At 46.3% G+C, this 24,435-nt stretch overlaps 1 protein-coding gene across 1 annotated transcript in view; it reads right to left on the reverse strand.

The window, feature by feature from the left end:
* Positions 1-672: 672 nt before the first annotated feature.
* The window catches only part of Znrf3 (zinc and ring finger 3), a 164,587-nt gene continuing 140,824 nt past the window's right edge, over positions 673-24,435 (reverse strand). The window contains exons 3-9 of the mRNA XM_052198227.1: positions 13,510-13,584; positions 12,803-12,934; positions 11,163-11,273; positions 10,380-10,547; positions 7,627-7,729; positions 5,108-6,805; positions 673-4,046 (exon numbers count right to left, since the gene is read on the reverse strand). Coding sequence (XP_052054187.1) covers positions 4,009-4,046; positions 5,108-6,805; positions 7,627-7,729; positions 10,380-10,547; positions 11,163-11,273; positions 12,803-12,934; positions 13,510-13,584 — 2,325 coding nt within the window. The 3' untranslated portion in view covers positions 673-4,008. The remainder of the gene's footprint in view (positions 4,047-5,107; positions 6,806-7,626; positions 7,730-10,379; positions 10,548-11,162; positions 11,274-12,802; positions 12,935-13,509; positions 13,585-24,435) is intronic.

Consider the following 24,435-nt stretch of genomic DNA (forward strand, 5'->3'; position numbering starts at 1 on the left):
GATTTGAGTCTTCTCTGCAGTATGTCTGAAAAATAAACTGTACCTTTGACTTCATCTCAGAATGCTTTATAAACTATTATTGACTATCATCCCAGGGAAAAGAGACAAAGTCCCAGTCTTTTTCTTTTCTTTTTTAGGGATGAGGGTGGGGAGACAGGATCTCTCTACATAGAGCTGGTTGTCCTAGAACTATGTAGACCAAGCCCTGAACTTGAACTCAGGGACCCACCTGCCTTTGCCTCCCAAGCACTAGAATTAAAGGTGTGAGCCACCATGCCCGGCTGGTTTTCTGGGAATGTCATAGAATAGGGGAAGGGAGATGTGGGGGATTGAACCTAGAACCTTGACTGTTGGCAGGTGCCCAGACTCCAGCACATTTTTTACTTTTTTGAGACGGGTTTTATTACATTGCACAGGCTAGCTTTGAATGCACTCTGTAGTCCAGGATGGCCTGAAAGTTGTGGCCTCCCTGCTTTAGGTTCCTGCCACACACTGTCACTCAAGGATATAACCCACAGAGGCCAGCCCATACTCTGATGACTGGAATACCCTGTGACTTGGAATCTGTTAACAGGAGCAGAAGGTCACAGGCATCTCTGAGTAAGATGGAACTCAGCACTGGCCCAGGCTCTAGACTTCAGGAGCCACAGCAATGACCACATGTAACACATACTTGATAAAATTGTATTTTTTTTACAGTCATTTGTACAATTTGTTACAAAACCATAGAAGACTACAACTTGCTTTAAATCATTTTTGGTCTGCAAATATGTAAAATCTGTGTGCAATTATCATATATTTACAGGGCCTTGTTAGTCATTTTCAATGATTATTTCAACAATATCACACTCTCAACATAAGACATGGCTTAAGATAAATATATTAGTAAATAAATATTCTGAGAACATATTTCCATAAATGAAATGTGCTGCTATACATATACAGGATATACATAAGTTGTTTTCTAGCTTTTAAAACAGTTTTTAAAATGGTAATGTTGAAAAGGAGCCCTTAGACCATTTTATCACAAAAAAATCTTTACAAAATATTAAGTGCTATGGGAGATATAAAAAAATAAAATAAAATAGCGTCATTAGATCAACACGATACAAAAAGTTTATGTAAAAAGGCAGGTCAGTTTAAAAGATGATACTTTCAAATTCTTTTACAGACCACATTTTAAAAGCATTAGTCCTGTGTGAACTTTGAGACCAGAAGCACATAGGGAAGAACCTGAAGCACAGGACTAAAGACAGAACCCAATAAAGTGGTCTGGGCCTGGAGGGAGGAGACGGATGGTCAGCTTCTGGAGCTGACACAGAGGCACCTCATGGTTCAGAATGACTAAACTTCCATTCCCACTTGATTCTAGAGTTTGGGTTGACATGGCTGGTTTACACCTAGGGCTGGTTTCAAAGCCCACACTTGCTATCACACACTCAGACATTACAGAGGCTCCCAGGGGAGCGTGGGGTGCTCCTTGTCCATGATTATACAATTCCCACACACTACTGACATTCCTCTTCTACATTCCCCTCCCCAAAAGAGGGTACAGACAGAACTGGGAGTCTCAGAACCTCATAGGCATTATTTCTTCTGATTTAAATGGTGACATAAGATAGGTTTTATTCTGGTCTGATGTGGCAACAAAAAGATGATAACTGTTTCTAAATCTTCCTTTTGTTTTTACTAGTCCAAAACTACAAGAATTACAAGTGCCTGTCACCCACTGATAGCATTTTTTTTGAGGGAGAGTTGGACTTGTTTATTTGACATAGTGGCATTCTTTCTGGGGTCTGTTTCAGCCAATGGAGAAATATGCACATACAGACACTAAAAACAAAACAAAACAAAAAAACCAAAACCAGAAACAACACACATCTCAACAATGAGAAGCTGCACTTTGCAGTTCATGTTAAAAGCTGTGCCCTCATTCCTACTGCACAGTAAGGCAAGCTGCTGTTCTTAGCAGCTGCTACTCCTGGCCCCAGAAATAAAGGCAGCCCCGATCACATGTCAACAGTGTCGGTCTTTCTCACACCCTCAGCAACAGGTGCACTGGGCATGGCCCAGGGGAGGAGCCTCAAGGCACCGACCCCCAGAGTTGGGCAGAAGAACAACTTTCCCCATGGCTACTTCCTGAAGGGCAAATAACCGGATCATCTGATGTGGGACATCTTTTGTTAGATTCTGGATAGAAATAAGTAGATGTCCTCATCCTAGGATGGGGTTTTAAAGAATAAAGTACTCTGATCATCTAAAATGTGCAGTCTTGACCCTGGGATGACTTCCTGGGAGTCTAGCTGGAAGAAGGGTCATTTCCGTTTCTGTCGACCCAGGTGGTGCCCATTCCATAACTGAGTTTTCAGACCTACTGGGCCAAACTCTTCCCGATGGCAAAAGACATCTGCTAAATGAATGGCTAAAAGTGACCAGAAGAGTTATCGAACACAGGGCCAAGCCGATTAGTTTCCTCTAAGGAAAAGAAAATACTTTTAAGAACAAGGACAATTTTGAATACAAAGGATTACAATCCCTGAAGTGATTTTAAATAGATTCTCTCTCCCTTTTAAAAATAAACAAAACATCTTTAAAACAATAACAACAAAAACAACCAAAAGTGGTTTGGGTTTAAAAAACTCTCCCCCTTAAAAAAAAAGAGGCTGAAAAAATATACAAAAGCCTACCCTTTGGGTTTGAACTATCTGATAGTCTGTCTTGTGGAGAATCAGTACATAATAGTGCATCAGGCAGACAGGCTAGCAGACATCTGCTGGCAGGGCGAGCCACTGCAGCCACCAGGCAGAGGCCTGTTTCTGGGGATGGGAGACTGGTCCAACTGGAGCTTAGTACACTCCTGTGTTCAAGCTCCTGGGTTCAAGCATGTGTCCCCCAAGAAGGCAACCTAAGGGGGCAACAGCTGAGGGGTGTGCTTCCCTAGACCCATGGGCACTGTGTGCCCCAGCATACCTTTTTCAAGGGGCGGTGCACTGCTATTGAGAGGAGAGCTTGTTCCTCTAGTCCCACAGGACACCAAGGTCACAAAACAACATTCCTCCTGGGTATCCACCCTGCACACTCCATTTAAATTACCCCTGCAATTGATGGCATGAAGCTCAAAATAATTTTACAGAAGACTCCAGGGCTAGACAGGGTGAGAGTGTCTCTTCCCTTGCCCAGTGGTCAGAGTGCAGGAGAGACCCTAGTAACAGGGCTGGTTACAGTCACAGCCTCTGCTGGCATAAAGACTGCGATATCTGTTCTTATTTGGGATCATGACCCAAAGGAACAGAAGAGAATGGGCAGAACTGTACCCAGTAAACCGGGCCTAGGCAATAATAGTTTGACACTGCCCCTCTTCCCTCCGGCCTGCAGGTGTGGCTTCCCAGAAGCCCAGAAGTCCAAATTTGCCTTAAAAAAGGGAAGAAGGAAGAGGCAGCTTTGTATTGTTCCTCGGAGTTTGTACCCATATCAACTAGCTTTTTACTTCAAGTTTCTGGTTCATTTTCAATAAGGCAGGTGTAACCCTGAGCTTTTCAAAGGCCTGAGGTCCCTCCAGGGAGACGACAGTATCGACGCATGATGTGGTTCATTTAATGCAGCAGTGATTCTTTTCTTTTTCAACAGAAGTTGGTACTTGGGGTTCTTTAAAATATATATTTAAATAACTTTTTACATTTACATATAATATCTTAGAAAAAAAGCAGAGAACGCAATCCCACACACCTTAGAAACCCAAGCACACATTATAAAATAGAACACATTATTAAAGAGGCAAAGGACTCAAGAGATTTTGTCTGTTGGTTTGTTAATGGGGAAGGGATGTCACAGGTGGCTCACATTTTGGGTTGAGGAGGGCTCTCTTTTATTACCACTTTTGTGTTTGTCAAAGCTAAAATGTGTGTGTGTGTGTGTGTGTGTGTGTGTGTGTGTGTATTAGTTTGAAGGAAGCCAAACTTTGAAGTCTCCATACAGTTCACGATTTCTACATAAGAGTTCCTTCTGAGCTCAAGCTCCCGTACCGATGCCTGGGCCAGATCCTGGTCCTGGGAGAGAGAGGGAGAACAGTCATCAAGGGTGTGGAGAGAGCCAGCACGGCAGGCTTTGGGCAGTATGTATCAGGTAAGGTCCTTGAGCATCCCTAGCCTGCCTATGGGGCCCGTGGAAGTGATGGTTCACTATGGTGAGTGGACCATGTGTGATAATGGGGGCAGCAATGGTTCCTTTCTCGAGAAGTACAAGCCCACATTGAGAAGAGTTATTGGGGGTGGGGGGTGAGCAGGTCTCCTCTGATGGCTATACTGAATGTTCTGGAAGCCCTATGATGTCATGGAAGCGAAGGTAGAAATGAAGTTAAGTGTATTCCCAGGGCCTGTGAAAGACCAGGGGAGACCCCTCACAGATCACATAGATGTTCCCATGAGGTGCCTGGCTTGAGATGACTTAGGAGCTAGCAGAGGGAGTGATACTGATGGGGAAGGGAAGGCTGTTAAGCTGAGCTTAGAAGGATCTCAGATGGAGATGGAAATGAACCTGACATGCTGCAGGAACAGGACAAAAGCTGGACTAAAGGGAACATCTCCATTTAGAAGATACCTTATACTGGGCAGTGTCAGTGCACACCTTTACTCCCAGTACTCAGGAGGCAAAAGCAGGGAGATCTCTGAGTTCAAGACCAGCTTGGTCTACATAGAGAAACCCTGTCTCAAAACAAAACAGAAACGCACAAAAGCAGACATCTTATAAAGGTAACTCAAAGTCATTACAGGATTTCTAGTATAAGGACTGTGATGTGGGCCTCCCAAGTGGGACAGCAAACAATTACAGTGACTTCTGTCAGGACTTTGCTCTCTAACAGGCACAGGGATGGACTAAGAGGAACCATGGGAGATGCAGAATAGTTCATGAAATTGAGATATGCTTTTGCGATATAAGCATCTGATGGGAGAAGATGTCAACATCATAGATAGAGGGTTTGAGGGTGGGCAGGGCTGAGAAGCAATGCTTGAAAGTCATCAGGTACGGAAGCCAAGGGCACAGAGAAAGCCAAACAACAAAGGCCTGAGACGAGGATCCCTATACAAATACTACTGTCATCTTCTCTCACCTGAAGCCTCGGCAGCCAGGGCATGGGACTCCTGGGTGTCCTGGGGGGCACTGGAGAGGCCAGCCCTGGAAGCACCTGCCTCCTCTGGAGAGCAGCCAGGCTGCACCTCAGCTTGGTAACATGGAGCCTGTTCCTCTTCCCGGGTTGTCCCCAGACTCCAGTGGAGTCGGGGAACGTCCAAGCCCAGTGCCCCACCCCAGGGGCTGTGGCTGTGCATCCCTTGGCAGTCTTGGGGCAAGCCCAAGTTACAGTCTACATCCTCTGGAATAATGGGAATGCGCTGGCTCAGGTCCCGGGGCCCCGCATAACAGCTGGGTGGGGGCTCCTCGGCGAGTGTGTACTGCACACTCACTGAATAGTCCTCAGTGTAGCAGCCACCGCCCCTGCCAGCACTGTGAGCCACCTGCTTCTCTTCATAGAAGCAGCAGGGCAGGCCCTCATATTTCACCCCATCTGTCCTAGGATAATGGTCTGAGTGAAGGCCATACAGGCCCTGGGAGCTCCCTAGTTGTGGCTCCCCACTTGGCGGGTTGCAGTCCTCAAGGAGCCGGGGACCCAGGAATAAGCTGCTGCCACCTGCAGTTGTTCCTATCCCAGAGCCCAGGGTGGAGGGCTGGGGCTCAAAGCAGCAAGCGCATGATGGTCCCTCTGGGCCCCCTTTCCAGGTCCTCCTGAGGTCCAGGGCGGCCCCAGGAGAAACCTCGAGCCCCACTTCTGAGGTAGAGCTGTTGGGCCCTCTGGGTTCCAGCGAGGAGTTGCTGCTGTAGTTCATCTCCAGGCTGCAGGTGGACAGCTGGTCCCCCGAGGGAGAGGCAGGGCCTAGCCATGGCTCACCCCGCCCAGCACCTTGACTGTGTGCTGCTGGGAGCTCCTCTGGTGGAGGGGAGCCCTCAAGGTGCACAGCAGGCCCCCGGCTGCGGTAGATGAAGGGGTCATAGTCGCTGCTGAGGGAGCTTCGGAAGGTGGAACAGCTCCCGTACACACCTTGGTTGCTGACTTCTGTGCAGTCCACCACGGAGTCACTGGAAGAGCAGCGGCACTGGCCAGAGCTGTTGCTGCTACTGTCACTGCCAGGACAGTCAGCTAGGTAGCCGCTACACACAGACCGGTGCCCATGGTAGCAACTGAAGCTAGACGTGCTGCCACTCTCCACGTGGGCTGGAGGGGCCGTGTGCACCACTGTGGGGAAGAGCAGGCTGCTGCCACCACTTGGTGGGAAGGCACGGGATTGGCCCCGGGGTGTGGCGCTGGGTACTGGCTGGCCCTCCTGCTCTGGGTAGCTGAGACCCTGGAAGTAGTAGTGTTGGTACATGGTCTCATACTGGGAGAAGCAAGCTGCCTTGGAAAAGCTGCGGCTGCTGAACTTGGGCCTGCGGAAGGGATGGGCTGGTGAGTAGGCCCGGTGTTCCAGGCTACAGCGATGAGGGGCCAGAGTGTGGTCCAGGTGCAGGGGTGGGTAGCCACGGACGTAGGTGGGTGTCTGTGGAGAATAGAGGTTCTGCTCTCCATGCCGGTCCATGGTTAGCAGTGTGACAGGGTTGCCATGGGAGTCCATACTTGTCCTGGTAGGGTAGGCTGGGATGGCATTGGTCCTATGCACACGGCCTGGGTAATGTACTGGTAGGGTCACTCTTGGCTGCCGACCACGTGTAAGGTTGCTTGTCTCCACACAAACAGCACCTGGATTTCCCTTTTGTTCTGGAAGAGGTGGAGGAAACAAGGTAATGGGCTAGAGACTGAAGTATCAAGTGAAGCTATGTGCCAGGGACGTCTATGCTTGACCCTGCCACACCCTCAACTTGCTGTCTCCAAGTTGAGCTAAACTGGTAGAGGCTGGCCTGTCTCTTTTCCCATCTCCCCACATAGACTCCACAGAGAGCAAAACACACACAGAGGGGAGTGCCTCCCACGCTGCCCTGGAATGATGATGTGGGTGCAGCTGCAAACACTGCTATTCATCACTCCTGTGTCCCTGGAAACAAGCCTGTAGTCTAGGCCTGGGCAGTCAACGTTACTGCCATCTGCTAAAGTGATGGGGCCTTAGGCTTAAGGAGGCCAGGTCAGAACAGTGAGGTTTTGTTTTGTTTTCTCTTCTCCCTCAGACTTGTACCCCAGATTGGCCTCCAACTTGCCGTGAAGCTAATGATGACTCTGAACCTTCCCGAGTGCCGGGTATACAGGTGTACATCACCACACCCAGCTAGGATCCTAGTTAACTGGAAACTCAAATCAAACACAAGATGATTTTCTTTAGAGGCAGGGGACTAACGGGGCTGTCAAACCTAGGGCCTTGCACACGCTGGACAAACAGTCCACCACTGAGTCATATCACTTGCAGCTCAAAGTGATCCTTAATGCTAGGTTCTGCTTAGAGCTGTGCAACCAACTTCCAAAACCTAAGGCCCACATGTGACGTCCAGAAGGCCTGTTGGCTCAGCCTGTCCATGAGCCTACAGCATGTTATCATGCATTTGCCATAGTGTGTAGGGCCAGGGTGTGACAAGGCCCGTGATAATTACCTATGATGTTGTGCCGGCAGTGGGGGCAGGTGTGGTGCTGCAGCAGCCATGGATCTACACACTTCCTGTGGAACCGATGGGTACAAGGGATGACCCGAAGCTCCTGCAGAGAGAGAAAGAACACAGACTGAAGGATGGACTGGAGAGAGGGTACTTCTGCCTTCAGCCTCACACGGGATTGCTTCAATGGAGCCTATGGGGGACAGACACTTGGAACACTGTGCTGGTGTCCCCTGCTGTGATATGGATCCTAGCTTGGCAGTACCAGGGAAGGGAACTAAGTGGGATCTGGTTTCCTTTCTCCCTCTTTTTGTGTCCTCCTGGATAATGTTATTAGTGATAAAGAGAAAACTCCAGCCAGGCAGCAGTGTGTCTCAGCAGCTGCTCAGGAGAATGGAGGAGGAAGAGAGCCATGGCACTTGAGTTAAGCTGGCCTAGAGTCAGATACATGGAGAAAGAGCAAGGACGAGGTGTCCACAGCGTGAGAGAAAGCATGCTTAGAAAAGAGGCAGAAGAAGGAGACATCCATTGTTCTGAGCAATTCATGGCTGCATAGTACAAGACTTCCAAGGCTGCATGAGTCCTTAACTTTTACTTTGAACTATGTGTATGCATGTTTGATGTCTGTGCATGTGAGTGCAGTTGCCTGAGGAGAATAGGAGAGGGTGCTGAGAACACAAGTCTGAGCCTTTCCAAGTCAGGCATGTGCTCATAACCACTGAACACCTCTCCAGTACTAGTCATGGCATATTCTTGCCATGATATGCTGCCTCTCTATAAGCCTAATAAAGGACTATAGTCAAGTGCATAGGTTAAAACATCCAAAACTGGGCTGGAGAGACAGTTCAGAAGTTAAGAGCATTGGCTGCTCTTCCAGAGGTCCAGAGTTCAATTCCCAGCAACTACATGGTAGCTCACAACCATCTATAATGGGATCTGATGCCCTCTTCTGGCATTCAGGTATACATGTAGATAGAGCACTCATATACATAGACCAAATAAAATCATTAAAAGCAAAACAAAAGTCTAAAACTATGTGTTTAAACAAACCTTTGCTCTTTATCTGTTTATACTGCGAGCATTTGTTATAGAAATGGAAAGTCAAGGTACTTCTTACTTTTTTCCATAACTCTAAAGACTGGTTTCATTCCTTCAAGTAGAGCCCATAAGGAGAAGGAAACTGCCCAATCCACCTGCCCCAATCACAGCTTTAGGGCTAAAGGACAAGGAGCATAAGGAAGCAGATCCTTTCCCATGAGCTGGGGGTACACCTAAGTCCAAAACCACAGGCCGGGGAGCACAGGGTTTACAGGGAGAGTAACAATCACCCCAGGCCATCTATAATGGTGTAGATCTGTGGTTCCTGACCTATGGATCAAGACCACAAAAGAGCATCGAAAAACACAGATATGTACATTACATTTCATAACAATAGCAAAATTACAGTTATTTAGTAGTAATGAAAATTATTTTATGGTTGGGGGTCACCACAACATGAAAAACTTGTTAAAGGGTCATAGCATTAGGAAGGCTGAGAACCACTGGACTATAGCTGGTTGCCTCTAAGTACCCTTGAATGAGGTCATGTAGAAAAGGAACACTTGATGTGGCAACTTGGTTTCTAAGGAAAGCAGCCAATTTGGAAGAATATGATGGGTTTCCAAACCAAAGTATCCTCCTGACTTCTTCTTATTCCTTTCTATTTTGTTTTTCTTTTCCCACCAGTCTAACACAGTGATATTCAGATAAATAACCAATATTGTGCTTTAGAATGCCTGTATCAGGGTTGGAGGGATGGCTCAGTAGTTAGGAGCATTGGCTGCTCCTCCAGAGTTCAATTTCCAGCAATCACACAGTGGCTCACAACCATCTATAATGGGATCTGATGCCCTCTTATGACATGCAGGAGTACACGCAAATAGAGTGCTCATACACATATAAAACTAGATAAATCTTTTTAAAAAAATGTATCTTCTCACCTAAATAGCCTTTGTGAGCATCTAGTATGCTGGTTGGTGTCACAAGCACAGACACAGAATGAAGCCACTTGCCAAGTTCACAAACCAATAATCTAGTTGGGCTAGGTTAGAACCCAGGAGTCTATAGTCTATGCAAGAGTATTATCCAAGGGCCTGTGTAAGAACACTTCCACCCAGCAAGCTACACGTCAGGGGGTGATCTTATCTAGGGGCTGTCCAAGGCCTGGACTCTCGGGGGCTTTGCTCCCCACTTTGTATGTACCTAACCTCCTTGGTGACAGACATAAAGGTAGCAAAATGATAATGCTGGATGGCTCTATGTCAATGGTGCTTCTATGCAGCTCCTGATACCGGCAACTATTAATACAGAGCCACAAGCAAAAACAAAAGGCATCAAATCTCTTGACTTTTTCCAAGTATACTCATTACTCAACTAGTTCTTCAAAGCAAAGCAAGCAACTTGTTCTTACATCTACATATTTTCTGTCTAACCACGTGCATTTTTTCAAAGCTGGGATCTTAAACTCACAACCTTTCTGAGTAGCCTCTCAAGTGCTAAAACTATTGACATGTGCTACTACTCTGGTTGACCATGTACTTATTAACTAGATCATCTACAGAGTATTGTGTTTTCCCAGCCCCAGGAAGAAGCCTTTAGAAGCCTGCACACTGAATCTAGGTTGTAGGCAATTCTATTCATGGTCATGGTGGTCCCCAGCACAGCTTGGGCCTGCACATCCCTCCCCACCCAAGGCAGGCCGTTTCTGCAGCTACCTCTCCGTCAATGTACTTCTCCAGACAGATGGCACAGTCAGATGTGGAGCCGCTGCTAAGTGTATCCAGGGCCCCACAGCTTCCTTCCCGGCGCCCCTTACTCTTGGAGTTGAACTTTCTGGTTTCCATCTTCTCCAGAGCCTGCACGGCCAGCCTGTTCATGGAATTCTGCATGGCAGAGCATTGTCAGTGTTGGTAATCATTAACAGTGGGAGGCACACCCCAGGCCATGGCACTCAGGACACCAGGACAGACAAGACTAATCTCACTTAGGTCAATCAAACAGATCCTTGAGAAACTGTTCAAAACTCATATAGATACTGTATTTCCCAGACCCAACAGTGTCCATGACACTGACTCTACTACAAAGTCTTGCCTTCAAGAGGAAAGGCAGTTGCCTGTCTCTGATACTTCCCAATTCTGTACAACATTGGATTTTAGAAGGCTCTAGGCCAAATGTCCCTCCTAGTTGAAGGAAGCCAGGGAAATGAGACAGTTCACATGAGTGCCCAGCATCTGACATACAGCGTGAGCGCACAAATACTAACCCCTAACCCTGTCTTGCTCCTGGTGGCCCCTCAACACTCCTGACAACAGAAACATTCTCCTTTTGACAGTCACTATCTAAGGTACCGTCTCTCCCAAGGTGTCCCACCGCCACATATCTCAAATCCTAGTTTCCTGCTTTCCCTCTCACAACCCTCTGCCTATAGGGTTTCCTCTTGTAAGCCACAGTGACGGGCTTGTTATAGCTACCCGTTCATCAACAGTCCTAGGGGTTACCTGACTACGACGTTGCTTCAGCTTGATTTTGACAAGGAGAATGAGGCAGACCAAGGAGACCACGACGAAGAATGCCAGGAAAATCCCCATGTCGAAGTACTCGGTGGGTTGCTGGAACAGAACACACACGCCATGAACCGTGCTCTCTTTGGCCTGACTGGTGGGCACATGGCTGTCAGTCCTGGTTGGGAAGTGGAGTGGAGGGATGAGGACAGGGTCCCTGTGTGTAGGAAGCTCCTGGGGTTCTGCTCCCATGCACAGTGATGGTGCCTTTAGTGTGGCCTGAGGCTTCCAGTAGGTGAGAGAGCCATTTGTAGAGTTCGGCCTCCCATTAAAACACTGCAAAGTTTGGTATAACTAGTGAGAAAAGCCCCTCTGAATAAACACAAATAATCACAGTGATAGACAAAGGAATGATGTGTTTTGAGGGAATAATGATTACTAACCATATATTTAATGGTTGGCAACAACTTAGAAAACTGTACACTGCTTCCACAAATATCAGCTTCCACTACAATGAGTCACATTTACCAAAGTTCCTTTTTTCCTTTAAAAAGAAGCCAGCAAGTCAGTTCTGCAAACTTTCCTTGTTTCTTTACTTCGGGTGAGGCAGGGGGTGCAGGCAGTGTTTATTCTAGGTTGGTCTTCTACTGAGTTGAACTGAAGATGACCCTGGATTTCTAACTCTATAGCCACCACCATCTAAGTACTGAGATCACAGTTGTGCCACCACAGTGGCTATACAGTGCTGGGGAATGAACTGCACACTCGGTGGATACTCGGCAAGCCCTGTACCAACTAAAGTCCTTCTGGCAGTCTTTATCTCTTCTGTGCAAACACTGCCTTCTGTTACCTGAAGCTGCTTTACCTAAGACATGCATTTAGCCAATAAGAACAGGACCTTAGTGAGATAGGGTATAGCTCTGCTACCCAGATGCTTGGTGCAAGTGGAAGAATCCCTCCACGTGGGAACAGTTCACTCATTGTGGGGAGGAAGGAAACAAATACATGGGGCAGGAGCCCTAGATTCCTAGAATGCTTTAGTCCAGGGCTGAGGAGAAGATATCAGTTGCACAAGCTTCCCTTGTTTCTTTCCTCGGGGTGAGGTATCCGTGGGCAGTAATATTGCTTCAGCGCACTGAAGAGGTGTCTGACCACTACTTGTCACCAAAATGTCAGCCTGAGGCCTGAGTAATTTTTAATGTTTTGAATAATTCTTAAAATTCTTATTTGTGAGTCAGGGAGTTTTAAGTGAGTAATGTACATGACTGAAAGAAGGAAGTATAGGCTCTTTTTCATCTTTAGGTCAGATGGAGAGAAGGGAACAAGGAAGCCAAGTGCTACGGGTGTCATCCTTCATCTTCTTGGCTTGTCTCTTAGAATGAACTGCAACGGGGCAATGCCAGGTTGGAGAAACCAGACTTCATTGCGTACAATGTCTGTTTCTATACACTTTTACAAAGTTTTACAAATAAAGAAAATCTCTTTTCACACGGGTGAAAATCTCTCTGTCCTCCTGTGCTACACTGGAGCTCCACTTCTAGGAACCTGCATTACAGCAGCATTCTAGACATAGGGAAGCGGGCTGAGAGCTCAAAGGGAACCAAAGCACCCAGAGGAGCCACGCAGCTGCCACTCACCCGGGGAGGGAGGTGCTGGATCCTGGCTCGCGCCACCTTTTGCTTGTTGACAATGCTCATTAGCTTGACAGCATCTGCACCCTTCACGTACACCACTGGCCTCTTGAGAGGGTCTTCTGAGCCTTGGTTCAGCTGACAAACAACAGGGTGCCAGTTAAGACGTGCTTACTTTAAGGAACAAGGGAGGATTCGGAATGTGACTCAGTGGTAGAGTGCTTGTTTGGTGTACACACACACACACACACACACACACACACACACACACACACACGAGAGAGAGAGAGAGAGAGAGAGAGAGAGAGAGAGAGAGAGAGAGAGAGAGAGAGAGAGAGAGAGAGAGAGAGAGAGAAAGAGAAAGAGAAAGAGAAAGAGAAAGGGGGGAGAAAAGAATGCTAAACCTCCACCTGGAAATTCTTGAAGTATTCAAGAATTACAGCCTTGGGGGTTCAGAAAGGTGAGGATAGGGTGCTATACTTGTTTTTAAGATGGGCTGAGCTGCCCAAAACCCAAAGACTTTTTGAAAATGTCCCTCATCCCTAACCCCTCAACCCACAACTACTTTCTTTATGCCTCTCAGGTATGATAAACACAGGCATATTACTTCAGCAGACAAGTAAAAGGATCGGAGACAAAGGTGTCAAAACAGTGCCTACTCAAGATGACCATGGCAAATGCCTCTTGGGCAGACAGCAGGACTGGTAGTTTACCTGGTCAATGGCTTCTGGGTTTTCAGATACATCAAAGATAACTGCAGTAGCTCCCCGCTGAACTGCTCTCTTGGCCTGGTGGAGTGAAAAAGAGCAGGTTGGCAAGTCTGTCCTCTGATTCTGCCAACACTGGTCTTATAAATCAGGCATGGCTTCAGAAGGCAGAACTGGACAGAAGCAAGGTCTGTGCCCCTGAGCAAGTTGATCCTCTTTCCTAAGCCTTGGCATTTTCATCTGCAAAACAGGAGACAATGCCACCTGCTTTGTCCTATCTTCTGGAGAGCCTGAGGACTTAGAATGGGTGGGCATGAGTAACTGACTGCTGCAGACCTGCCTCTTCCCGACCCCCATCCAGCTGAGACATAGAAACAAGACTACAGAGGGCAGCTTGCCCAGCCAGCACACAGGTATTGGTTTTGGTATTTCTGCTATAAACATACTGCCCCTGGCAACCTGAGTAAATGCTTTTGGTTTGTCTCTGTGGTTCTTTCTTCCTTCCCATGTCATCCAGTTAAGAAAGCATGTTGACTATTTCTGAATGAATCTCAAAATGGTCACTTTTAACTCGTGACACAAGCTGAAGACCTCTGGAGACTGGGTGGGGGGTTCGTTATAAAAACCAGTAAGTGGGGATTTAGAGCAGTTGGCTGCCAAGCTAGGCTGCACATCAAAAACCACTTGGGAAGTTTGTAAAGCAGATTTCCTGGCTCCAACCCCAGAGACTGGTTCAGTGGGGCTGAGGCAGGCCCAGGAAGCTGAGTTCTGTAAGCGCTCAGAGACCTGGATAATTCTACCAGTTGGAAAACTAGAGGTCAGAGGGACACGGCAAGAAGGCTTAGAAACAAATGGGAAGTGGTAGCATTTTGTTGTTGTTGTTGTTGGGGGAGAGAGGGAGAAAAGATTCCTTTCCACCTCAATGAACTTTCTAATTTTATCTCCAGCTAAGTGAATAACAGAGTTGATTCTGCAGAAGGAGACATGAGACAGATCCTTGCTTTTAGGACTTGAACTCTTGTAACAGAGACAGCCATTCTAAAAAAAATACAGGGAAAACAAAAACAAATTCCCAAATCAGCATGCTAAAAGATGGGCAATTTCAGCCAGTGCTCAGAGGTGACAGCACCATGGGCCCAAGTGTGAGAATAAATCCAAATTCTTTCCACAGGAATAGTCTGTACTGACAGGTGCACAAACCCAATACTTTACTGGACCACTAGAGGGCAGTGTCACCCCACTGCTTTTTAAGCCAATTCCCTGAAGTTGGGATCAGCAAGTCAAATTTAGTGATATTAGGGAAATAGTATGTTCCTTGGAAAGTTAAGAAGCCCTGGAGTCCTGATGGTGCTATAAGATTTGCCTTTGTCCTACAGGCAGCTTCCTTAAAAACAGACAGTTGCCTGAGGGTCACCTCATTGTTTCCTCAGTGATCCCAAGTGGGCAGCGAGATTCAGTGTTTCTGTTTCTTCTAGGCAGTGCTGGGTCAAACCCAGGCTCGGTGTAGGCTAAGCAAGTGTTCTATCACTGCATCTTAACTCACTGAATCTCTTTTAGTCCTAGCCTCAGAACAGCCATGGCCCTGCCAAGAAGCCAAGCTGGCAGGTTTGTTCTCTTCCATTAAACTCCCTAGGGCAGGAGCTCCTGAGGGCACAGCTCAGAGGCTTCTGGGTAGATGCTTGTGTTTCTGCCCCAGCAGTACCTTAGGCTTCTTCACAAAGTCCATCCTTAGAGGAAGAAATCAAGAGGGCTTCTCATGTTTTTAATTCTGCGTTCAGTCCTGACTGGAGTGCGTGTTCCTCTAGCTTTGATGCTGGTGCACCTGGAAAGGCTGGCAGCAACTGCCGCCCGTGGGTAGGGAATGCCTTCCTGGAATGTGCCTCAGGGAACACAGCCAGAGGGCCTCCTGGGCTTCCCAGTATTTCTTGTTCCGCAGGAACATGAATGTTCATTCGTTCTAGAGGCATGATCCATTCAGGACAGACATCACAGGGCTGGGGATGAAGCCGGGCCTCATCCACACCAGTCATGTGCTTTACACTGGGCTCCAGTCTCAGCCTACAGAAGAGGCTTTAAAACATACTTGCTTTTTTGGTGAGGAAGGCAAGTAGAGAATAAAGTGCTTAAATCCCATCTACAGCCCAACTTCAGACACAATTTACTAATGCATGGACTCTAAGTCTCAAAAATAAAACAAAAATTATATGTTACTGAATTAATCGGTATTTCCTGCACATATCAGGGCTGATGGGAGGAGATCCTATTCAGATCTTGTCTGTAGAGAGATGGCTTTAGAAAAGACTGTGGTGACTGGGGATGTTACTCAGTGGTAAAGTGCCTACCTAGTATACATTGATCCTTAATTTGTTTAATCCTCAAGGCCACGAGTAATCTTCGTTTACAAAACGGAGTTTTCATTATATTTTTAAAATCATAGACTACTGCTTGTTTACACTTTTCCTCCTGACTCAATATAATTTTAAAAACCTAGAATCAAATTCTTTGAGCAAATTTTCTTAGATAACTTCCAATTTTATCTAGTCAACTTCCTGCCAGATCATTGTATTTAAAACAAATCTAAGACCTAGTCAGACAATTACCAGTGTTGTGAGCAGTATATACAGTATTAGAGTATTATACCCCTACTGTTTTAACCCCCCCCCAAGATAAAGCTGCTTGAAAGAAAGGACAGGAAAGACAGCCCAATGAACTTGGACAGGCGAGGGCCACTGGCAAGCTGGGCTCACAGGAGAGGGCAGTAACAAACCACTGCTTGGAGTTCTTGATGACTGTAACAAGGAGCTGAGTTGTCCAGAGCTGATGTATGTGTCAGCTGCTTATGGGAAGTTCTAACATATAAGGATTCCAATCATTTTGTGTGTGTGTGTGACTATTACGGTTTTAAATGTGTATGCACTCTTTAAATCTATTTGTATGACACTAGTGTTCTACCTGCATTAATGTCTGTGAGGGTGCTGGGTCCCCTGGAACTGGAGTTACAGACAGATGAAAGTTCCTCCATGGGCTGAGAACTGAAACCCAGGTCCCCTGGAGAGCAGTCAGTGGCATCTCTCCAGCCCCATTTCTTTTTAAGAGGGTATTATTTTGTAGCCTAAGCTGCTCTTGAACTCATGATCCTGATGCCTCAGCAACTCAAGTGCTGAAATTACAGGTATGTAAAACATGCTGTAAATCTGCTTGTTCTGTAGCCTTGGCTGTCCTGAAACTTACTAGGTACACACCAGGCTGGTTTCCACTCACAGGGATCCTCCTGCCTCTGCCTCTGCCTCTGAGTGCTGGGATTGACAGTGTGTGCCGATGGTGATCTGCCCCTTCACAGACTGCTCCTTTTGGAGGGCTGTACTAGGGCCTCCCTCACACGTGCTAGGTAAGCAGTCTATCGCCAGTTCTTTTATCGCCTTTCATTTTCTACTTTGACACAGGATCTCCCCAAGTTGCCTAGGCATGTTCTGATTTTGTAGTCCCCTGCTTTGTCTTCCTAAACATCTGAGATTATAGTCCTTCACCATCCGGCCTGGATCTTTCTCACGTATTTTTGATATTTGTACTATGTCTGTTTTCTATTATATTAAATGAATCTTGACTTTCATTCCAATTTCCTTAAGACAGAGAAATACTACCAAAGAAATAGGAAGATTATTACGAATCTTCACAGAATATGCTTCTTAGATTTCATTTAAGCCTGTATAAATGACAAAGCAAGACGACATAAATGAACAAAATAGGCAGGCAGGGCCTAGCTACATTCTCTGTGGCACCTGTCCTTAAAATATCTGAGTGGTCCTACATGCCAATGTCTTACTCAGGTACTAGGCATGTCCAGTGTATAACAGAGACTCCTAGGGGTCAAAAGGTAGAAGTTATAGGTTGCATTTGTATACTCCATAAAGCCTAACAAAACAGATGGCTCCTGGCCATCTAATTAACATAACAGTGAGGAGTGGTCGGATTCCATTTGTATTACCGTTTACTAATTTAGCGGTTCCACAATGGTGATTAGCCAGTCACTAGGTGTGCTAGGCCCTGAGAAGAACAGACATAGTGACAGGTGTTTGTCCTTATGGAGCAAGTCACCTGCACCTGGTGATTGTGGGACAATACCATTCCTGTGGGGCAGCACCAGGAAAGGTTGGGTTTATAGTTCAGGGGTATAGGGCAAGAGATGAAGAACACAAGATTGCTTATCCTGTCTCTAGAGTGGCTTTTCCCAAAGTGCATATCTGAAAATGACCTATTTTCCTAGCTGGTATCATCTGGAAGCTCTGCATATTCTAGAGCTACCTGTGATAGATGCGAAGCATATTCCTGTTTGGGCAGCTCCAGACTACCCAGCATTAGAAAGCCTGCCAGAGCAACGCATATATAAACCTTCCCTGCTGTGAAGCAGGCTTTGTTAGGATCAGTGCTCCATGGTGTACAGCATGCTTGGGTGAAAGGATTATCAACCCCTCTCTCATATCTTATTCTCATAGGTGGATGGATCGATATTTTGCTCTGGTAGCCAATAACTAAACACACACATCTACAACCTAACAGAAATGGTAGTTATTGGTATGAAAACATACAATTATACAGCTCTATCTACAAACAATTTAAGATAGCCAAATAATGTGTCACAGATACTTCAAGGAAGACACAAACACGGACCTTTTGGAAGCATCTACCATAATGCACTGATAATCTCTGAATGGAGCACCCCCTTTCTTAAGCAAGGTGAAGGTGCAGAAGTCTCTTCCCTGCACCCTATGAACTCACAAACATACTCACAGAACTCTCAGATGTGCTTACAAATAGCAGCTTAGCCCAAGTGGGCAGAAATGACCACAGTGGGGAATTCAGGGTACTGGAGGCCCAAAGACTGCTTCCCCTGACTTGGCAACAGAGTTCTGCTTCAGATTGGATTTCTCCAAACTTCTGCAGCTATTTCCAGAGCAGAACAGAGTACATTACCTCAGACACTTGTGGGCTATTTCTTGTGCAGGACAATGTGGATGCCATGGGCCTATGTTTAATTCAGTCCTGACTTTTAAGTTGTTTGTAGTGGTGCATATCTGTCATTCTAGCACTCAGGAGGCTGGGGCAGATGCATCACTGCAAATCTGAGTCAGTCATAGGAATAAAGAGTTTATGACAGCCTGGGACACATGGTGAGACACTGTCTTGAAAAATCCAAAGAAATGAAACCAAATAAAAGCAGTTCTTTCTTTCCTACAATTTGGGCTCCCTTCTCAAGGTGGCGCATGGAAACTAGTCTGTTGCTTCACCCTTACATTTAACTGCTTACCGAGCTATACTGATTTCAATGTCCAAATCTATTTACTAGTTTTCTCCACTGTTGCAACCCTATCACCATCTTGTGAGTCACAACTATTTTCTCCCTAGGGCTCTCCCTACCCAGTCAGTCTTACCAACAGAACAGCACAAGGACTTTTCTCAGCAGGGATCTATATTGCTTATAAGGCTGCTTAAAATTTGACCTCCCTTGCTAACTGCTTCCAGCCCTCTCCCTTTTACCAGAATGTCCTCCTATTGGTTCTTGGAGTGTCCTTCCCATTGTAGGAAGTACAGCATCCCTAAAGCTCAGCTTTACCTCACTTAAGTTGCACTTCGTGGCATTACCAAACCCTTGCACCCAGTTCCATATGGCAGCACCAGTCTTCCAAAGCTTCCCACACTAGAGGGCAGCCTGGGTGTTAGACTTCTTCACACTTGATTCTCAGCACCAGGGAACTGCCCAGCCCTGCTGTGCTCACACAGCAGCAGTCTCACTCAGTAGTAAGCCATACTTGGGCTTTGCTGCTGCCAGCACTGACAATAGCCCACTCTTGTCTAACGGGTATCCTGTGGATCCAATTTTTCAATCAGGAACGGTCTAAACACTTAGCTATGACTTCTTGGAACTCTGCAATCTGCAGTCTTCACACTTCAAATTTCAAGGCCTGCCTTCTTATTTGTACCATCTTCTGTAGTACTGCTGAGGAGGCTTTTGAATTCTGAGGCAGACATCTTGTCCCTGGCCAGTCTTTAACTCAAAAGTCTTAAACTCCGCCTCTGGCTCTTAGGCTCTGAGCTTTGTACATACACATCTCTGGATTTCAAAGCTCTCAAGAAAAACAAAAAATCCTGTCCATTTACAATGTGTGCTGTGTCCCTTCTCTCTCTAGAGGAAAGTGAACTTCCCTTAGAATTCCAATGAGGAAAAGGCAGCCAGATGACTACTCTTGGACATGTGCTCTTGGCCTTCCTCTGGCCTACAGGACTGATGGAACCTATCCTACCACTTACAAGAGAGAAAAAGGCACAGACAGGACCTGTTGAGACACGGAGCATGGCTCTCTAGGAGTACTGGCTGCAGAAACCACAGCTTCACAGTTCTTAAGCACCAACATGAGAGACACCATTCTTTTCTGCAGCCTACAGACGTGCAGAGTGGCAGTAACAAGCTTCTGATGTTGTACAGGGTCTCGTGCCTGTTGCCAGGGAGGTCTTGTAGGGGAAAGTGGTGGTGGCTGTGGTAGGGGCTGTTCGTACCAATGGAGATCAACCAGTGGACCTATGAGCTGACCATACCTACCACCACCATCTGCTCTTTCTTGGTGGGTCTTCCTGGTCCAAGCCGCCACTCATTGGGTCCTTGTATATCACTTCTCTCTGGAGATCACTAAATGGATTTTAAACATTCACTCCTCACTTTTTCCTTCCTTTGCTTTCCTCTAGGCAGTGACCACCCAGGCACCAGGCTCTTGCATATTCTGCACAGCCCCTGTGCCCTAAAGCATGAGTCACACCAGGCAAAGGGGCTCAAAGACGACTCATCAAGGGCCCTGTTTTCCGACAGAAACTTTTCATTCCATAGGAAATGAGGTCACACACCAGGGCACACGGAGAACCAGTGAGAAAAACTTGGTGCCAAGAAACAAGGGGGTGGGGGTGCTGCTAATGTTAAAAGAAATGGGGAAACCTGACACAAGCCACCAGGAGAGATCACCTGTGCTCTGGAGTAATTTGTACTAGACACACACAGAATTAAAAACAAACAAAAATAAGCCCTGATTTCCTCTAAAGTACATACGGCATATCTGATTTTACCAAGTTACATTTGGAAAGGCTTACTGCAGGCCTTAGAGCCCCAATTCAAAAGAAAACCAACACAGAAAGAGGACCAAAGCATGGGGTTGCAGATAGGGTTACTTCCTCCTGGGTGGGAGGTGAGGGCGGTGACATAGAGCTGCCCGCTCCACTGACTTGGCTCCTCATTCCAGGGCTTGGCTGCAGCCTGGCCTGACCTTCCAGGTTTCCCTGGCAAGTGATCAAAGCTCTGAAGCCACAAACACAGTTCAGAATTCAGAGGCCCTGCGGCCAACCTCCCCCCATCCCCCGTCACCCTTCTCAGCCCCCTCCCCCATGACTGCCTTTCTGCCAGCTCCCATCCGGCCTCACTGAGAAATGGCTCTCCCACCAGCTGCACTCCTACCCACCAGAAGATACTTCTTGCCATAATTAAAGTCATTAAGCCTCCAAAGGCTCCCATGGCTTCATGTTCTAAGTTCCCGAGAGAGGATGAAGGATTTTTAAGTCCTAGTTAAGATTATGCTGATCTATTCAGGAGACATGTAGCAGCGAGAAGCCAGCGGTTAAGTTAATGGTTAAGGCTTCCTAAGTTTAAACAGTGTTATTTATTCTCAAAATATGCAGCAGCCTCCACTTAATTCCTACTAATTAAAGGAACCAACAGAAGAGGCTGTAGTCTGTAGTCATGTACGGCGCCGATGCACAGGTTGGGAGTCTTTTCACAATCAGAAACTACTGGGTGTTAAACGGAAATGCATTTCCTTAGATCTTAATCTCAAACACAGACTTTTAGATCAGTTCCAAGAAACACAATGGTCCCCTTTGTTTTAACACCTGACAAGGAGTACCAAAAACTCAGGAGAGCCTGTGCACACCGTCCTGTTCCATCCATCCTTCTGGGTGAATGAAGAACATTGTGGAAAAATGGCTGTCTATGCCTGAAAGAGAAACTTGTAGAGGACTTGGAAGCTGTTACCTTGCCTTGGGAGGTTCTGAAAGTCCCATTTCAGGCCCGATATTATTAGGTCTGTAACTGGAGACTTCAAAAAAGGACCACTGCCTTCTGTACATGTGGCAACTAATTAATATAAACAAGTGTTAATTAGGAGGCAGAACCAGGCTTAACAAACTTGACTGCAAAGTCTGAACACCTAAGCAGCCCTCTAGAGAATAATGGCAGGCTCTTGCAGCAAGGGGCTTCATTCTTAAGGTTGGTCCGCTGAGGGAGAAACTGGGGAATTAAAAAATAAAAATAAAATAAAAATCACAGGCTGGTGAGGTGGCTCAGTGGACATCTGCCATCAAGTCTGAGAGTTCAGTTTGATCCCTAGGAATCTATGTTCTGATGCTGATGGGCTATGGAGTCTTTAATTAAGCATAACCCAGTAATACTTGCGATGAAGTAAAAGAAGATATTACAATACTCTTGAATCAGGTGGTAAACAGATTTAAAAGCAAAATCAAAACAGGAACATCCTGACTCTAACACTAATCACAAGATGTCCTTGACACGCACACTGTTCCTCAGCCCTTCATTAGAGTGTGCTCACAGCTCACCTGCCACTTGGAAGGGGCACACATGCAGGTGGACTCAGCCTTCACACCAAGTTCCCTTCTCCTTGGTTAGAGACCTGTGTTGTCATAGTAGTCTGTCACTAGGAGGACAGCTCTGGGAAGGACTAGGAGGACTGGGAACTAGCACAGGTCCATCTTGGGGGTGGATTAAGGGAATGATAAGCTAGGTCTTCTGTCAACACTGCATGTCTTGTCATCAGCAATAGTGATTGGAAGCATGAAACTTCAGAAGGAAAAGTAAAATACTCATTAATGTATGAGGCAAGACACTCAGTGCTTCCAATGGGCCTGAATGTGCGCAACTGTATGGCTAGGGCAGCTGGCCCTACTACAGAGCTGGAAGCTTGTAAGTTATATATCTTGTCTATGCTCATGAATTAGAGGGTTAACATTTGATCTAAACCTCTACCCCATCCGATCCCATCCGATCCCATCCCAAAGAAGTTCTCATCTTGTCCCACTTGGAAACATGAATGCTGAACCTCAAAATACTTCATTGATAGTTTAAACCAAGAAGCGTTATACTGGCCAAGTTTAGAAGAGCAGACTTATAATCCCAATTACTTACCTAGCATGTATGAGACCCTAGGTTCAATTCCTTGTTGGGTGTCACTCTCCATAAAGGAAGCTCTAGATAGCTTTTTTATCTTTTACACATTTATTTATTTGTATGTGTCTGAGTGTTTGCCTGCACATTTGTATGTGCACATGACTGCTGAGCCTATATGGGTCAGAAGAGGGTATCAGATCCCCTAGAGCTGGAGTTAGATGGTTGTGAATTGCTATGTGGATGCAGGGAACCAAACCTGGATCTTCCACAAGAACAGCAAGTGCATCTTTCCTGAGCCCTTTCCAGGCCCCGCTTAGTTCTTTAACTCATTTGGTCTTCTTCCTCTTTAAAACTTGTGAGAAATGTATTGTAAAACAAATATTCAACATAAAGGAGTCTTATTCTCTCAAGTTGCCTATTACACTACCTCTTAAGAGGCCACCTCGGGAGGTGCTTAAGGAGTCCCTTCTTTCCTTCAGCCTAGCAGCCTGGAAGGACTGCTCTATCAGACAAGGCTGTTTCATTCAGTGGTGTGATTGCCATTGGCATTTAGGCCAGTGTAAGTTCATAAACAGGGCAGTTCTCACCCTCACTACTTGTTTTTTGCTTATTTATCAATTTTTATTTTTGAAACAGAGTCTATGTATCTCTCTGGATAGTCTATGTCCTGGAACTTGTTATGAAGATCAGGCTGACCTTGAACTCACAGAGAACCACTCAACCCTGGTGGGGTTAAAGGCCTGTGTCATAATGCGGAGCTCTCTCTCTCTCTCTACTTGTTTTTTTCAATATTGTTTCAACTCTGAACATTATTACTGGAAGAGTTTAATAATGATTGTTTAATTACCTTAACCCTTCTCCAAGATGATTTATAGTGACATCAGCCTCACATCTTTCTCTAAGGACCAACAGTCACAACTCTCCCAGTTCCCTACCACCATCCTGTTAGTCTTATGTGTCCACAACTAGTTTGATGACACTGCACTGAGGTGACCTTCAGGACTAACACAGGCTGAAGGTCAGGTGACATGAGCTCAGGCTGGCCACCATGTTTTTATTTTAGCTCTTCCATGGAGGAAGGGAAGAGAGCTGAACCTCTTGGAACTGCAATCCTGACTCACTGCTTTACTTCCATGACAGTGAGTGTGAGGAAAGCCCATCTTTACTCTGCATCCTCAGGGGTAAAATCAGTAGCACACTCACAGTGGCTGGGCGGGCTGACCCAACAGATACAGGGATTCAGATCTAAGAACCTGGGAATGATGTACCGCACACATCTCCCGCCTGTGAGCATAGCATATAGTCTACATTCCTCCCCTTGATGGTTGCATATAGGATCTATTCTCTTGAAGAAAGAGGGAAATCCATTCTCTGATACTTTCTGCAGGTGTGGGGTCTGTACAAAGTAGGAAGGTCCTTAAGTTGACCTGAAGATTTCTGGAGGTTGATGTGACATGCTGTGTTCTCCTAATACCACAGGAAAATCACACAAGGGCAAGAAATAAAGCCATGGAATGATCAGGCACAGGGTGGCAATGGGGACTGCTTAGGGAGCTAGAGTGATTGACAGCTCAGTGGTGAATAGTGCTTGCTTCTCTTCTTCTCTTCCAGATTCCAGTTTTGTTCCCAGGCCCCTTGTTGGGAAGTTTACACTGCACTATGGTGACCTTTAGGACTAGCACAGACCATCTCCCCTGGTCTCTGTAGACACCTGC

Source organism: Apodemus sylvaticus, chromosome 11, assembly GCF_947179515.1.
Source record: "Apodemus sylvaticus chromosome 11, mApoSyl1.1, whole genome shotgun sequence".
Lineage (NCBI taxonomy): Eukaryota > Metazoa > Chordata > Mammalia > Rodentia > Muridae > Apodemus > Apodemus sylvaticus.